Source organism: Schistocerca piceifrons, chromosome 8, assembly GCF_021461385.2.
Source record: "Schistocerca piceifrons isolate TAMUIC-IGC-003096 chromosome 8, iqSchPice1.1, whole genome shotgun sequence".
Taxonomy (NCBI): domain Eukaryota; kingdom Metazoa; phylum Arthropoda; class Insecta; order Orthoptera; family Acrididae; genus Schistocerca; species Schistocerca piceifrons.
Window position 1 is genome coordinate 6,561,581 of NC_060145.1, and position 14,839 is coordinate 6,576,419.

At 41.2% G+C, this 14,839-nt stretch overlaps 1 protein-coding gene across 4 annotated transcripts in view; it reads left to right on the top strand.

Moving 5' to 3' along the window:
* Nucleotides 1–14,839, top strand: part of LOC124711172 (fructose-bisphosphate aldolase-like) — a 128,665-nt gene that overhangs the window by 104,693 nt on the left and 9,133 nt on the right. For all 4 annotated transcript variants that reach the window (XM_047241096.1, XM_047241099.1, XM_047241097.1 and 1 more), the window contains exons 4-6: nt 6,094–6,284; nt 10,809–11,037; nt 11,889–12,010. In XM_047241096.1, coding sequence (XP_047097052.1) covers nt 6,094–6,284; nt 10,809–11,037; nt 11,889–12,010 — 542 coding nt within the window. The remainder of the gene's footprint in view (nt 1–6,093; nt 6,285–10,808; nt 11,038–11,888; nt 12,011–14,839) is intronic.

Consider the following 14,839-nt stretch of genomic DNA (forward strand, 5'->3'; position numbering starts at 1 on the left):
TTCCCCCCTTAAACTACACACGTTGAATATGATTTGTATATGAAGTAATGTCATTACTCCTGAAGTAGGAGAATGTGACATGGGCAGTGGATACACCATCTGATCTGTCCAGTGCTAAGCACTGATTGTAGTTCATAAGTAATGCCATATCCTCATATACATATTATATTAAATTCTGGGTTTTCCGTTAATGCATATTTATATAATGACAATGAAGATAGTCTTAAAGAGAGAAATTACCCTGTGGATACTGAGCCATCTGACAATCAGAGCTCAGAACACTGCCAATGTAAGGGAGCATCTGGCACACTCTGAAGTGTGGTAAGATACCTTGGAAGTAAAGACATTTATTTTTTCATTCGTGCATTCATTCAGTTAGTTAATTAGTTTCATGTTCCATTGATCATTTTGCACAATAAATCACAATGTTGTGGAACAATGGAAACTCCACTTAGCAATATCAACAATGTACAAGGTGTACAACTTTGCTTCCGCCATTTGCCAATAGGTAGCGACAACGGTAAGTAGTGGTCGAAAGAATCAGATCGCAGACGTCAGGCAGTTAGCTTGGACCTCAGTCAACAGAACCTCATTCAAACATTAGTCAATTTGTGTCTGCATCATAAAGTTGTTCTTGATTGAAAATGTCGGTTTACGAGCCTAATTCTCATCATTTGCGGGAGGTGTTACTGTTTTGTTTCTGTATGAAGAAAACAGCTGCCGAGTCTCAATGAATGCTCTCAAGTACGTATGGTAAGGATGCTATTAGCGAGAGAACATGTTGCAAGTTGTTTTAATGTCGTAGACCCGCATAGTGGTGGAAGAGAGAATGTTTTCAAAGATGCAAAATTGGAGACATTGCTTAGTGAAGACTTGCGTCAAACTCAAGAAGAATGGCACACTTAGTGGGAGTGTCACAGCAAGCCATTTCAAAATGTCTCAAGGCTATGGGCATGATTCAGAAAGAAGGAACCTGGGTCCCATGTGACCTGAAACCAAGAGACATTGAATGGCGTTTGTGTGTTTGTTTACAGTTGCTTCAGAGGCGAAAACAGAAGGGATTTCTGCATCGCATTGTGACCAGGAATGAAAAATGGGTTCATTATGATAACCCTAAACGCAAAAAATCGTGAGGATAATCCTGGCCATGCTTCCACGTTGATGGCCAAACCGAATATTCAAGGCTCCAAGATCATTCTCTGCATTTGGTCGGACCAGCTCGGCGTCGTGTAGTATGATGTGTTAGAACCAAGTGAACCAATCACAGGTGCTAGTTAGAACCAAGTGAAACAATCACAGGTGCTAGTTATCAAATGCAATTAATGCGTTTGAGCAGAGCATTAAAAGACAAAACGGCCGCAGTGAGAGGCACGATAAAGCGATTTTGCAGTTCGACAGCGCTCGACCCCATGTTACAAAAGAGGTCAAAATGTACTTGGAAACGTTAAAATGGGAAGTCCTACCCCACCCACCTTATTCTCCAGACATTGCTCCCTCTATCATCTGTTTAGATCAGTGGCTTGTGGCCTGGCTGACCAACACTTCCGATCTCATGAAGAAGTCAGATTGGATTGATTTGTGAATCACTTCAAATGATGAACAATTTTTTCAACGCGGGATTCGTACACTGCCCAAAAGATGGGATTCGTACACTGCCCAAAAGATGAGAGAAAGTAGTGGCTAGTGATGGAAAGTACTTTGAATTGATACATGTGTAACCAATTTGTTCCACTAAAACCTCAAATGTTGGGGAAAAAAGGGCGGAAGCAAAGTCGTACACCTTCTAGAAAAAGATAGATTTCTGCTTGCCATAAAGAAGACACATTAAGTTGCAGACAGGCACAATTGAAAGACACTTACACAAAGCATTCAGCCACAGCCTTCATCACCAAAAGAGAGAGAGAGAGAGAGAGAGAGAGAGAGAGAGAGAGAGAGAGAAACAGTTACCATGCATACATACAAACAAACAAGCACACCTCATGCACACATGACCACCAATTTCGACAGCTCAGGCCAGAATGCAACTATCCCATGGGATGGCAGCAGCAATCTGGAGGGGATAGGGAAGGAGAAAGGGTAGTAGTGTAAGAGCGGGGCAGAAAGGCAGAGGAAAAATGTAGTGAAAAGGAGAGGAGTGGGGAAAGATGTGTGGTTGCATTGGCAGAGGGCAGCAAACATAGAGGTGTTGTAAGGATAACTCCTATCTGCGCAGTTCAGAAAAGCCAGTGGTGGTGGGGAGGATCCAGATGACTCGGATAGTGAAGCAGCCATTGAAATCAAGTATGTTGTACTACAGGGTGGTCTGCTTTGCTGTTGACCACAGTTTAATGGTCGCCATTCATCCTGGTGGACAGCTGGTTGGTTGTTGTAGCAATATAAAAAGCTGTGCACTGGCTGCAGCAGAGCTGGTAAATGACATGGCTGCTTTTGCAGGTGGTCCAGCCTCTGATGGGGTAGGATATACCTGTGGCAGGGTGGAATAGGAAATCCTGGGTGTGTGGATTGGGCATGTATTGCACCTGGGTCTTTCACAAGGATATGATCCATGTGGCAAGGGGTTGGGATTGGGAGTGGCATAGGGATGGACTAGGATGTTATGGAGGTTGTGTGGGTGACAGAATGCCACTTGAGGAGGGCTGGGAAGGATCTCGGATAGGATTTACCTTATTGCAGGGCGTGATGATAGATAATCAAAGCCCTGGCGAAGGATGTGATGCAGTTTTTTCAGTCCAGGGTGGTACTTGGTGACAAAGGGGGGCACTCCTTTGTGGTAGGTTCTTGGGGTTGGTCGGGGGATTGGGGTACGAGGAGAAATGGCATGGGAATTCTGTTTGCGGATTAGGTCTGGGGGATGGTGCCTGTCTTTGATGGCTGTGGTGAGACCCTCAGCATACTCAGCAAGGCAGTTCTTGTCACAGCAGATACACCAACCCCGGGTGGCCAGGCTGATTTTTTTAATGTGAAATGAATGACAGATGTTGAAACACAGGTACTGTTTGTCGTTGCTGGGTTTAATGTGGACAGAGGTGCAGATAGAGCCATCAGAGAGTAGTTGGTCAACTTCTAGGAAGGTAGCATGCTGGGTTGAGGAGGATCACGTGAAGCGGCTGGGAGAGAAGGTGTCGAGGTTGTTAAGGAATGAAGACAAGGTGCCATGGCCCTGAATTCAAATCTTGAAGGTGTCATCAGTGAACCTGGACCAGACTAAGGGTTTGGCATTTTGGAAGGCTGGGAAGGTCTCTTCTACATCGCCCATAAACAGGTTGCCATTAGAGGGGTGCCATGCATGTGTCCATGGCTGTGCCATGGACTTGTTTGTATATCTTCCCTGCTAAGGAGTAGTAGTTGCAGGTTAGGATAAAGTTAGTAAGGTATATAAGGAATGAGGGTAGTGGGTTTGGATCCGAAGGACGTTTGGAAAGTTGATGTTCTGTAATTGTAAGACCACGGGCATTGAGGGATGTTGGTATATATGGAGGTGGCATCAGCAGTGACGAGTAGGTATCCAGACATTAAGGGGTGGGGGGTGGTGGAGAGTCATTGAAGGAAGTGATTCCTATATTTGATGTTGGACGGTAGATTATGGGCAATTGGTTGGAGGTGTTGGTCAGTGAGAGCTGAAACTCTTTCAGTTGGAGCACAATAATCACGCCACAGCGGCATGTCCAAGATCGTTGGCTTTCTAGATTTTTTTGGGGGGGGGGATATAGAAGATGTATGTGTGTGGGGTGTGTGAGCAGGGAAATGGATGCAGGGGAGAGGTTCTGGGGAGGGCCTATGGCTTTAAGTGGGCATTAGAGTTTGTGTTGGACCTCTTTGGATGGGATCATTCCGACAGAGTTTGTAGGTGGGGGAATTGGATAAATGGTAAAGGCATTCTGCCAGGTAGTCACTGTGATTCATAACAACATTGGTAGAACCTTTGTCTGTAGGTAGAATGATTAGGTCTGGATTTGTTTAGAGATTGTGTTTGGCTATTCTTTCTTTTGCTGAAAGTTTGGTATTCTGAGGAAGGGACCTGGGGAAGGATGGTGTGGCTAAATTGGGACTTAAGGAATTCCTGGAAGGTGACCAATGAGAGGTTGGAGGAGGGGGGAAAATGGGAAGGATCGTGGTTGGATGGTGGTATGAACTGGGAGAAGCTGGGTTCAGTGTTGAAATTAGGTTTGTTTTGGTTAGATGGATGCAAAGAATTGCTTCCATTGCAGGGATTGAGAGGAGGAAAATAGATTAGGTCTTTGACAAATCTACCATGGTTAAAGTTGGGTGTAGGCTAAAGATGAGATTTTTGGACAGGACTGAAACTACCGTGGAGCTCAGGGATTTGGTGGAAAGGTTAACAACAGTCTTTCGGGAATGTTTTGCATCTAGATTTGGTGGAGTGTTGGTAGGGAGTTTAGGCGGATGCGGCAAGTTGAAAAGGTCAGCTAGGCAAAGTTTAGGTGCTATGAGGGATGGACGAGGAGGAACACAGTGGGTAGGATAGGGGTTGTATAGTGGTGCCCTGAGGTAGCTATAGGATGTTAGTAGGTTGGATGACTTATCGAAGTGGTATCAGAAATACTCCTCTAGATGCTGGAGAGCAAGGGACTCAATTTCAGAGATGTGATGTGCGGAGTGTGAATTGCACAGTGATTGTATCTTTTGGGGGGGGGGGGGGGGGGGTTCTGGGATGCCCTTGCCATGGAGATGTTTCTGCAGTACCTGGTTTGTGAGGGTCGGGACTGGCGGAACCTGAAATGGCGAAAGACATTGTGAAAGGAGGGGTGGGATCCACAGAAAGAAATTTTTTATGATTTAGGCAGCATTTGAGAAATAGGATGTGGAACTGGGTTTTAGCCAGGGAAAGTGATACTTTTCTGAACTGGTACAGAGAGATGGAGAGGGATCCATTGTGGCAGGAAAGGTGTAAAGGAAATGGAAATGACACTGAAATGGGCAAAACAGGTGTTGGTGGTTGAGAGGAGCTGGATAAGAGAAAAGAAAGCAGCTATGTCATTTACTAGCTCTGCTGAAGCCAGTGCGTAGCTTTTTATGTAGCCTCTTTGTTTTGCTGCACTCTGCCAATGCACCAACCCAGCTTTCTATGCTCTTCTGCTTTTTTCCCCACCGTCCTGATCCGCAACCTTCTGACACTGCCCATTCTAGTCCCTTCACACTCCACCCGACAGCATTCTTCTGTCCCCCCACCCATACACCATAATACTTTCCTCTTCCCCGCCCTCTTTAAATTACTCCTGCCATCCCAAGTGGTAGTTGCATTCTGGCCTGTGCTGCTGGAGTTGGTGGTCATGTGCAAGTGAGGTGTGCTTGTTTGTTTATATTAATGGTGTGTGTTTCTCTGTTTCTCTTTTGCTGATGAAGGCTGTGACTGAAAGGTTTGTGTTTTTAAGTGTCTTTTAATTGTGCCTGTCTGCAATGTAATGTGTCCTCTTTATAGGAAGTAGAAATCATCTTTCCCTACATTGTTGATGTGAAACAAGTGGTTTTACATTTTTATGTTCTCACTGCAAATTAATTTGTAAATATTATGACCCCCCCCCCCCCCCCCCCCCCCCCACACACACACACACACACAGATGTGAGTTAGTAATTCCTACCCACCACGCTTTACACTTACAACTGTGTGTAATCAAATGCTTCCTTGGGAGATGTTCAACTTTTGTCAGCTTATGTTATACTGGAAAATCCTGAGTAAAATTCCAGCAATTTGCTGTACGCAGATGGTGTTAATGAAGTAGGCATGTAACAAGAAGTTGACCGTTGCGCCTAGTGTATATTGAGTTGTTGCTTTCATTCCATTAGTCGTTATCTTGACAATATTGCCATGTAAACATTAAAAGGAATGTCATCTTAGTTGAACTAACACACATTTCTTTAACCAGCCATTTAACTACTGTCTGTTTAGTATTTTAAAATAGTTAAGGACTGAATGTATGAAATAATGTATTTATATCCATGTTTTATTTCTCCACATGAAAGTATGAAAGCCACAGAGCACTTATAAATCTAAATTTCTATCTCTTTCAGTATTTGTATGTGGTATTTAATTGTTAAGAATGAAATAAATGAGACTAAATGTGTATTGTTCAGGACTCGACGACTTGGCACAGCGATGTGCACAGTACAAGAAGGATGGTTGCCATTTTGCCAAATGGCGCTGTGTGCTGAAGATCAAGCGCAACACACCATCATATCAGGCTATTCTGGAAAATGCTAATGTACTGGCTCGCTATGCCTCCATATGCCAGTGCAACCGCATTGTGCCAATTGTGGAGCCAGAGGTATGTTAACTATGTTTGACAAAGTTTGTGGATCAGTTGAATCAAATTCTGACCTTTTGTTACAAAAGTCACTTGTGTAAAAAAAAAAAAAAATACTCAATTTGAGATTTTGGTGCTTGATCACCATATTGTCAAGAGTTCCTCTAGTTCAGGCTTTTCTAACTCTGCCCCATGGGACATGGATACCGCAGCTTGTCCGTTGGACAGATGAAGATTGTAGGCTGCCTGAAAGGTGGCCCTATTTCACAACATTCACTCCTCATTCTGTTGAAAGCACACAATTTTAACTTTTCATGACACCTGATCCATATCAACACTTGATCTTGAAACATTCTACTGTCATCACAGACACTCTTTGTAGCGGAAGGTAACAGTAACTTCCAGAAGAAACCTATTGCCACTCTCACTTTGATAGGAAGCACAGTTCTTATTTATTGAGAAGAGTTAAGACCTGTGTAGCACTTGCCAGGAGGTGTAATGTAGCACTTGCCAGGAGGTGTAATTATAATAATAATATGAGGTTCATTCAACTGAAACCTGGTCAGTGCGTCTACCTTTGCCTTACACGTGATGTGGCACCACATAACTGCGGGTATGGTGGCACCATCTGTTGGTAGAGAGACTGATGCGTGCGGACCGCTTGGTGTTGCATAGTGCCAGTGTGGTTTCACTCCAAAGGGAAGATGCTCACACAAGTTATCATCCGCTACCGATCAAGTGTTCAAGTGTTGTGGAATGGCTCCAAGGATTCCTTGAGGGTCACTGGAAGACAATGCTCGTCCTGGACAGGATCATCATGTCATCACACCGAAAATGGTTGCAGAAGTGAATGCTTTAGCTAAAGCTTGCTTTCGCTAAGACAAGCTATTTGCAGACATCAATTTGCAATGGACGACAAAATGTGCAACTGGGTCCAGGCGTGTATCCGACAGCAGCCTACTAGCTTCTTTGAGGATGGAATTGACTGACTAATGTCACAATGGGATAAATGTGCCAGAAGTTCTAGTGACTATTTTTGAGTATGTGTACTATGTATAACTACATTTTTGAGTTAATAAAATCATTACCATTACTTTACACTGGTGACCGGGTTTCATTTGAATGCCCCTTATAATATGCAGTCAAAACAAGTCCATTCACATGTCTCAGTATGATTAGCTGTATGAATGTTGCAAGGCATCGTGGCATCAGTCATCACCAGTTCAAAGACCTTTTGCAAGGTGTGTAATAAGCATATTGTGGCAAACCTAACCATTGCTCAGTTTGGTGGTTAGATAGAAGCAAAGTTCTCTGCATGTTATGTAAACTTTCCATCTTTGACGGAACTGTGGAAAAGTCTATATGATTAATTTGGAAGTAAGAATGATTTAGCCTCAGACTTCAGTTAATTGCAGGAGACTACCCTTTTTTCCTGAATGTATTTCATCAATAAAATTACCTACATACACAGGTTCCATAGTTTACCAACAAAACAATGTGAAGTGGCAACAGATACTGTATCTTTGGAAATAATTAGAATTCATTGAGTTCCAAAATAGTGCTCTGATGAAGGATAAGTATTATAGCAGCATGAACTTGTTAAGGTAATAGCACGATATACACATATGTGAGCGACTCGATCAATAAAGAGGTGCAAATAATATCATGTCCCATGTTTGAGTCAACATTTTGTTGTGAACAATGTTTTTTTGTCATGAAAAAGATAAAAAGTGCAGAAAAGTTTCACCTTCTTAATACAACACTGAAGAGTTTTCTACAACTGAAGGCATATTAAGAACAAAGTTGAAAGAAATATCACATACTACAGAGTATTGAAATTTGAATATTTTTTAGTTCGATTGAGTGTTTCTATTAAACACATTTTGTTACAGTCACATTTGTTTGCTCAAAGTACCTTCACCAGTGGGCATTAAATACAGTGTGTGTTGTCTGCCCCCAGCTCTCCCCAGGCACCTGTGTGTGTGGACACGTAACCTAGAACAACCTGTTCTAGTTAGACATAATATTCCAAATTATTGTGCTGACAAGAGTTTTCTGTGACCATCCCACATCCAAGTTTTGTGTCAGTGTCTTGGGTGGTTTTAGGAAATGACCATTTGTTTTTACAGGAATTTAAGGGAGCTGGAATCGGACAGATCAAGGAGTTTGTGTTTCATTACTGGTATCTCCAATGATTCATCTGAAATTTTGATTATTATTTGAACCTTCTGGTGCTGTTTATTCATGTTATTTTCCCTCTTCAATTATCCTGAGCTAATCTTCCTAAGAATTCTGTCCTTCATTTGAAATGTTTCCTCCTTCATACAACACCCAATATCTCTCATCCACTGAAGAGTCAATTTAGGTTGCTGTTCCCATTGCACTCTTTTGTCCAATATGAATATGGGCCCAGTCCACACAGTCTTGTAGGATATTATCAAAACAACTTGGTTTGAGGTTTGTTCACATTTTTGCTGTGAACTTCAGTTTTTCTTGTGGATTTTGTGTAAAATATGCTGTATAGCATTAAGGGCTTTATAATGTTGTGTTTGGGACTTCGAGAGATGTGGCAGCCATTCAGTTCTCAATTCTGAGAGTGAAGTTCAGTTGTCAGTCAGTCTCAACTATTGTGGATTTAGATATTGACATTTAAAGGAAATCGGTACCTAAATAACATTGTTTCACAAAGCCAGTCAAAAGATAGAGCCATTTCTCTATAGTGGTCAGCGTATCGGCAACAGGAATAGCCACTGTACATAGCCACGTACAGATAGTAGCAATCTGAAAAATTGTAAGAGTTTTGAGCTGAGAAATAATTAAGAAAGAATTGATACTTTTGCCATTTCAGAGTTGATTAACATTGAAGTTAGTCAATCAAGTCATCATGCATGCCAAGTCAAATGGCCCACCAGATAAAATTAGTGTCAGTTATTCTCATAGCATATGCGATAGTGCACAAGATTGCTCAGCCTTTGGCTCGGGTTCAGTCCTTATTACCATCCCACTTCCAAGTTTTGTATCGGTGTCTTGTTTGGTTTTAGGAAACGAAATTAAGTACATGTTGGCAACACTGCCTGTGGCAGATCCTGCAATTTTAGTTCTTTTGATAAAAAAGGCACATAGTTCTGAAATCCAAATAGCAGTTGTGAAATTCTGAAACTCATATGCCTTGAATATTTCATCAGTAAATGTAATTTCTGAAAACTACTTCTGTTTAATCGGGATGGTGACTTCTACTCCTTCCATGTTAACTGTTTGTACTACAGAATAATTGAAGGATTTGCTTCCTAGTGTCATTCTGTTATGCTTTTCTATTTTTTTAATTTTTTACCAACTACATTACCTGAAGCTAAAGTCAAACACTTCTCTGCCCATGTCAGTTTTTGCCAAAGAATTTTTTTCTATTCTAAAGTTGAGAGATTCAACACAAAATGTGTTTTTTTAATGAGTATGCTTGTTCTGGTTTCCTTTTATGCATCTCTCTGTAGAGTTTTCTCCAATGACAGTTTCAAAGTTTGAGGTCAAATAAGATTAAAATTTTGGATTGTAGGAACACACTATCATGTCTTGCTCTGTTCAAAATTTAGAATTTTAGTAGTCACTAATGATCTACATCACCGATGTTCATTACTCTTCCAGGCCCATGTGATCTGGCTGTTTATCTTCTAACATGAATGTTCTTGCAATTTAATACTAAATGCGAAGTATTCAGTTAATTGTTGCCACTGTTGTATACCTGTCTTTCACTGCTAACATTTAAAGTGCATCACTATACAATATGGATTGTTGCATTGAGCCATGATCTGTTAAATAAGTTACATTTTTAATTTGTTTTTAGGCAAGAAAAAGTTGTATAAAATTTTGTATAATGACTGGTCTTTCACAGTGACCTCATATAATACAAAAGCTGGTGCCCTGTCCATGGCTAAAACTCTGGTGTTGCAGTCTATTGTTCTTCAGACATTAGTCCAGCACTCGTATGTCACACACACACACATACATACAGCAAAACTTTATAATGAGGAGAACTCTGTAGGAATTGTGATATTGGGTGCTATTTAAGTAATGTTACCAAAAGTACAAACCAAAGAATTTTGTAGAGGAAGTATGTGGCAATGTGATATTCTTCACTGCACATACATGCAGCAGCTTGCACTCTCTCTCTCTCTCTCTCTCTCTCTCTCTCTCTCTCTCTCTCTCTCTCTCTCCCCCCCCCCCCTCCCCCGCCTCCCTCCCCCCCTCTCTCCCTGCCCCTCCCCCACCTCTCCCCTGTAAGTGGCAATCTAGAGTACCTTGGAAAAGTTTCAGTACGTGAAATTCACAATTTAATTTTTTGGCCAACACTCTCGTGTTCTGTGCTTTGGTGTATATAAAGCATTGTAACTTCTTTTACTGTAGCTACTTTGATTCCACAGTTTATTATTTTATTTAATTGTCAAATGCAGTGTAACTGTGAAGGAAATAATAGGTCAGTGCTGTTTTCATAAAAATTGGAGCTCTCAAGGTTTCTAAAATGATTATTTTGAAGTGAATTTTATTTTTCAGGTGTTGCCTGATGGTGAACATGACCTGGAGCGAGCCCAGAAGGTAACTGAAACAGTCTTAGCTGCTGTATACAAGGCACTTAACGACCATCATGTGTACCTGGAAGGTACTTTGCTGAAACCTAACATGGTGACACCTGGCCAGTCATGCCCTAAGAAGGCTGCACCAATGGAAATAGCGCAGGCAACAGTGACCGCCCTGAACCGTACCGTGCCCGCCGCCGTGGCAGGTTAGTTTTTTGATGAATTCTATTTAGATGTAATTTCATTAACTTGAGCAGCTCATAACTGTGATTATCAGAGTTGTGCAACCATATTTAGATTTTTTAAATTCCCAGCTACGTGAAAGCTGCTACTGAAAGGAGGAGGATGAAAGGAAAGATTAATGGATAAAATGAATTTTACTTCCATGGTGGAATTACATTTTCCTTGAGTCATAAGGAAAATGTAATTCCTTATGAAGCTGAAGAAATGAATTAAAATTTGTGCCACAGCTGGGACTTAAACCATATCTTGCTTACTAAACAGATGTGCTACACATTACACTATTGTAGCTGTATAGCTAACTTAGCTGCATGGACGACCCTAATCCGGTGTCCTTCCTAGCACAAAGGCATTGCTGAAGGCATGAATTGAAGTTTGTGTTAAGGATGGCATTGCACTAGGATAGTCCGTGCTGCTGTGTTAGCTACACTGCTAATGTGATGCAATGGTCAACACATCTTTTTAGCAAGCAGGAGACCAGGGTTCAAATCCTCTGGCACAAATTTCAGTTCATTTCTTCAGTGTCTTATCTTTCACTGCCATGCTTTACATATGGCCTTAGTAGTAATCTGAGGTGGTTAAAAGATTTTGTTTTCAGGCTGCCACTGTGGCCTTTTACGTTTTCTCACAAGTTTATCTGATGAACTGACACTTTCTTTATGTGTCAGACTAACAGCTATTACTCTGACTTCAAACAGACTAAATATAGAGAGTGCAATGTCTGTTTCACTGAAAAGAATGGATGAACTAATTACCTTATTATAGTAAGACATCAGTAAGTAAACATCAAGAATAAAGTGATTAAATTGTTTTGCAGGCATCGTGTTTCTGTCTGGTGGACAGTCTGAGGAGGAGGCGTCAGTGAACCTTGATGCCATCAACAAATTCCCAGGCAAGAAACCCTGGCCACTGACCTTCAGCTATGGCAGAGCTCTGCAGGTAAAAGGCTACTTAAAAAATTGTTTTTGAATAAAATTCTGTGCAGTAGGATCTGTGAAAACTGTGGGAGTTGTTTGTTTGGATCTCTCATGTTATGAGCGGGTGGGTAAAAGTGGTTTGTTTGGTAATGGCATTTAAATTCCGATTTATGCAGTGAAGGCACTTGAAGTTCTAGACATTGAAAAAGTTCAGAACTTCGCAGTGCATAAAAAAAGAAAACATAATATACTTGTGTAGTCATCGTGGAATTTTCCAAATGGATACTTTATTCCCTGTTAGTTGATATGAGTGGTGCTGAGATAATGTCAAGGTGTTTCGTATGTTTGGTGTTGAGGTCTTGAATCCGGAGAATGTTTGGATGCAACTTTCTGTGCTAGTTTATCTTGCACTAGTTTAGCTTTCATCTCTGCACAACCATTGCCTCGTAAATCTCTTTGAAATGGCTAACTGTAGTCTCCCTTCTTAATATTTAACTACTTCAGTTTTACGTTATTTCCAAATTAATCGGTACTCTAACCCACAGAATGTATACCATGAACCTCTGTCGTATTTAGTCAGGCTGTGTTGTAAAGCTCTTTCCTCTCCAACTTAGTACCTCTTCAACAGTTGCTCAGCATGCTCGTCAAGTGTTAAAACGATTCAAAAACTCCTGTTTTCCTCTTGCTTGTACTGCTTATCATCGTCTTTTCATTTCCATATATGGATGTACTCCAGATAAACCAAGTAAATACTTCCAGAAAAATTTCCTAGCACTTGAATTTATATTCCATCTTAGAAAATTTCTGTTGAGATGATCTTCCAACACATTTGCCATCTCTGGCAAAATTACATTGTCATCAACAAATTGTAATGTTTCTATTTATCCTCCCAGAATTTTAATTCCTTTTCCAAATGTCTCCTTGTTTATTTCATGCTTGGTCAGTGTGTGAATTCTACAAATCTCTCTTAATTCCCTGCTTTTTTTCCTGTGAGATCCAGCACCTTAGAAAAATGTTGGGCCCAGAAAATTGGCCATTTATGCCATTACTTAGTGTTATTGACCACATTTCTTTTTTAATATATTGCAAAGGGTTATACAAAATAAAAAAGACCTAGCTTCAAGGTTTATATTTCATATTTACTTGAGTTCTTTAGATTACATATTTTACAATAATGACAACAGAAAATATGATTATGGCAGAGTCTGAAGTATTCTGGCATCCAGCGAGGTATGTTGCAGTCAGGGCAATACCAACAATACCAGTTGGGTTTCTTTCCTTCCTTCTTGTTTTGCCAGTGAATTGTCTTGTACCCTTCAAACAGATCTTGGAAAACAGTGTTGGATTTTATTCCATCATCAGTTTAAGACAAACAGCAGCAGGACCTGTAGCAACAATATTAGCAACGAATAACTGTACCAGACTGGAGCTTATCTGAATATGAATTTTTCTCATGCTGGTACCACTCAGATATTTCCCTTTCAGGTCCAGACTCATTGAGTTATTCCTCTTGAGCTTCTATAATTTCTTGCTCACTCAACAGAAGTGACATATTTGTAGCAAAATTAGCAAATGGCAAAATTTAACAGGTAGATACAAGAAATTTGTGATAAAGCGAGCACACAATGAATCTGTCAGTTGCAGCAGCAGACATGTTCGGTACTGTTTCTTTCAAAGTAATTCTATAAATTGACAATAGAAGGCAGCATCTGTCAAAGGCCAGGTAATGAGATATCCTTACATTGTTCTCATAAAAAATGAGTCCAGTTTTTGAGCGATAGGTGGTTCGTGTGTCGATAAAATCGTGGCTTGAGATGTTCTCGGGTGCGGTATTTTGAACACAGTGACACAAGTTATGCTTGAGCTATCAAAGTGATAAGACTGCAGTCTGGGTTTGTTGAAACTGTAGGTAACCTTTTGCTCTCTGTATTTTATCCCTGGTACCTTCAGAATTTCAAAGAGTGTATTCTGGTCAACATTTTGAAACGCATATCTAAATCTACAAATGACACAATGTATGTTTAATCAAACTATGGAATATCAACAACATAAGTAAAGGATAGATTGGTACTTATTGTAAAGATGACACGTTGAGTTGCAGACAGGCACAGCAAAAAGATACTGAGCACATTAGCTCTCGGCCAATGCCTTTCTCAGAAAAGGAAACACACACACATTCATTGACACAAGCAATCACACCTTTTGCAGACATGACTGCCATCTTTGGTAGCTTGGACTGGAATGCAGCTGTCGCATGGAATGGAAGTACCAATCTGAAGTGGGTGCAGAAAGGGAAGGGATAGCAGTGTACGGGTGGAGGCAGAGAAGAGTGCTGTCTGATGGAGCTTGCAGGGACTAGACTGGCAACAGGCACAGCATCTGGAGGCTGTGAGGCAGGGAGATGGGGAGGGAAGGGGGGACAGGTAGCTAAAAAGGAGAGGAGTGAGGAAGAGGAAAGTTGGGCAGATGCACTGGCAGAGGGTGACACATAAGAGTGGGCGATGAGAATAGGGAGGAGGTGACAGGAGAGAGGGAGAGGAAACTATTGGATGGTGGGTGTGGGGACATTATGTTACCATAAGTTGAGGCTGGGATAATTTTGGGAGAGAATGTTTTGGAAGGATAACTCCCATCAATGCAGTTCAGAAAAGCTGGTGGTGGCAGGGAGGATCCAGATAGCTCGGTTAGTGAAGCAGCCATTGGAATCAAGCTTGTTATGTTCAGCTGTATGTTGTGGCACAGGGTGGTCAACTTTTCTTTTGACCACAGTTCGGCAGTGATTGTTCATCCTGGTGGGTAGCTGGTTGGTAGTCATAAAAAAAAGAAAAGAAAAAACAGGCCTTGGAGGCCC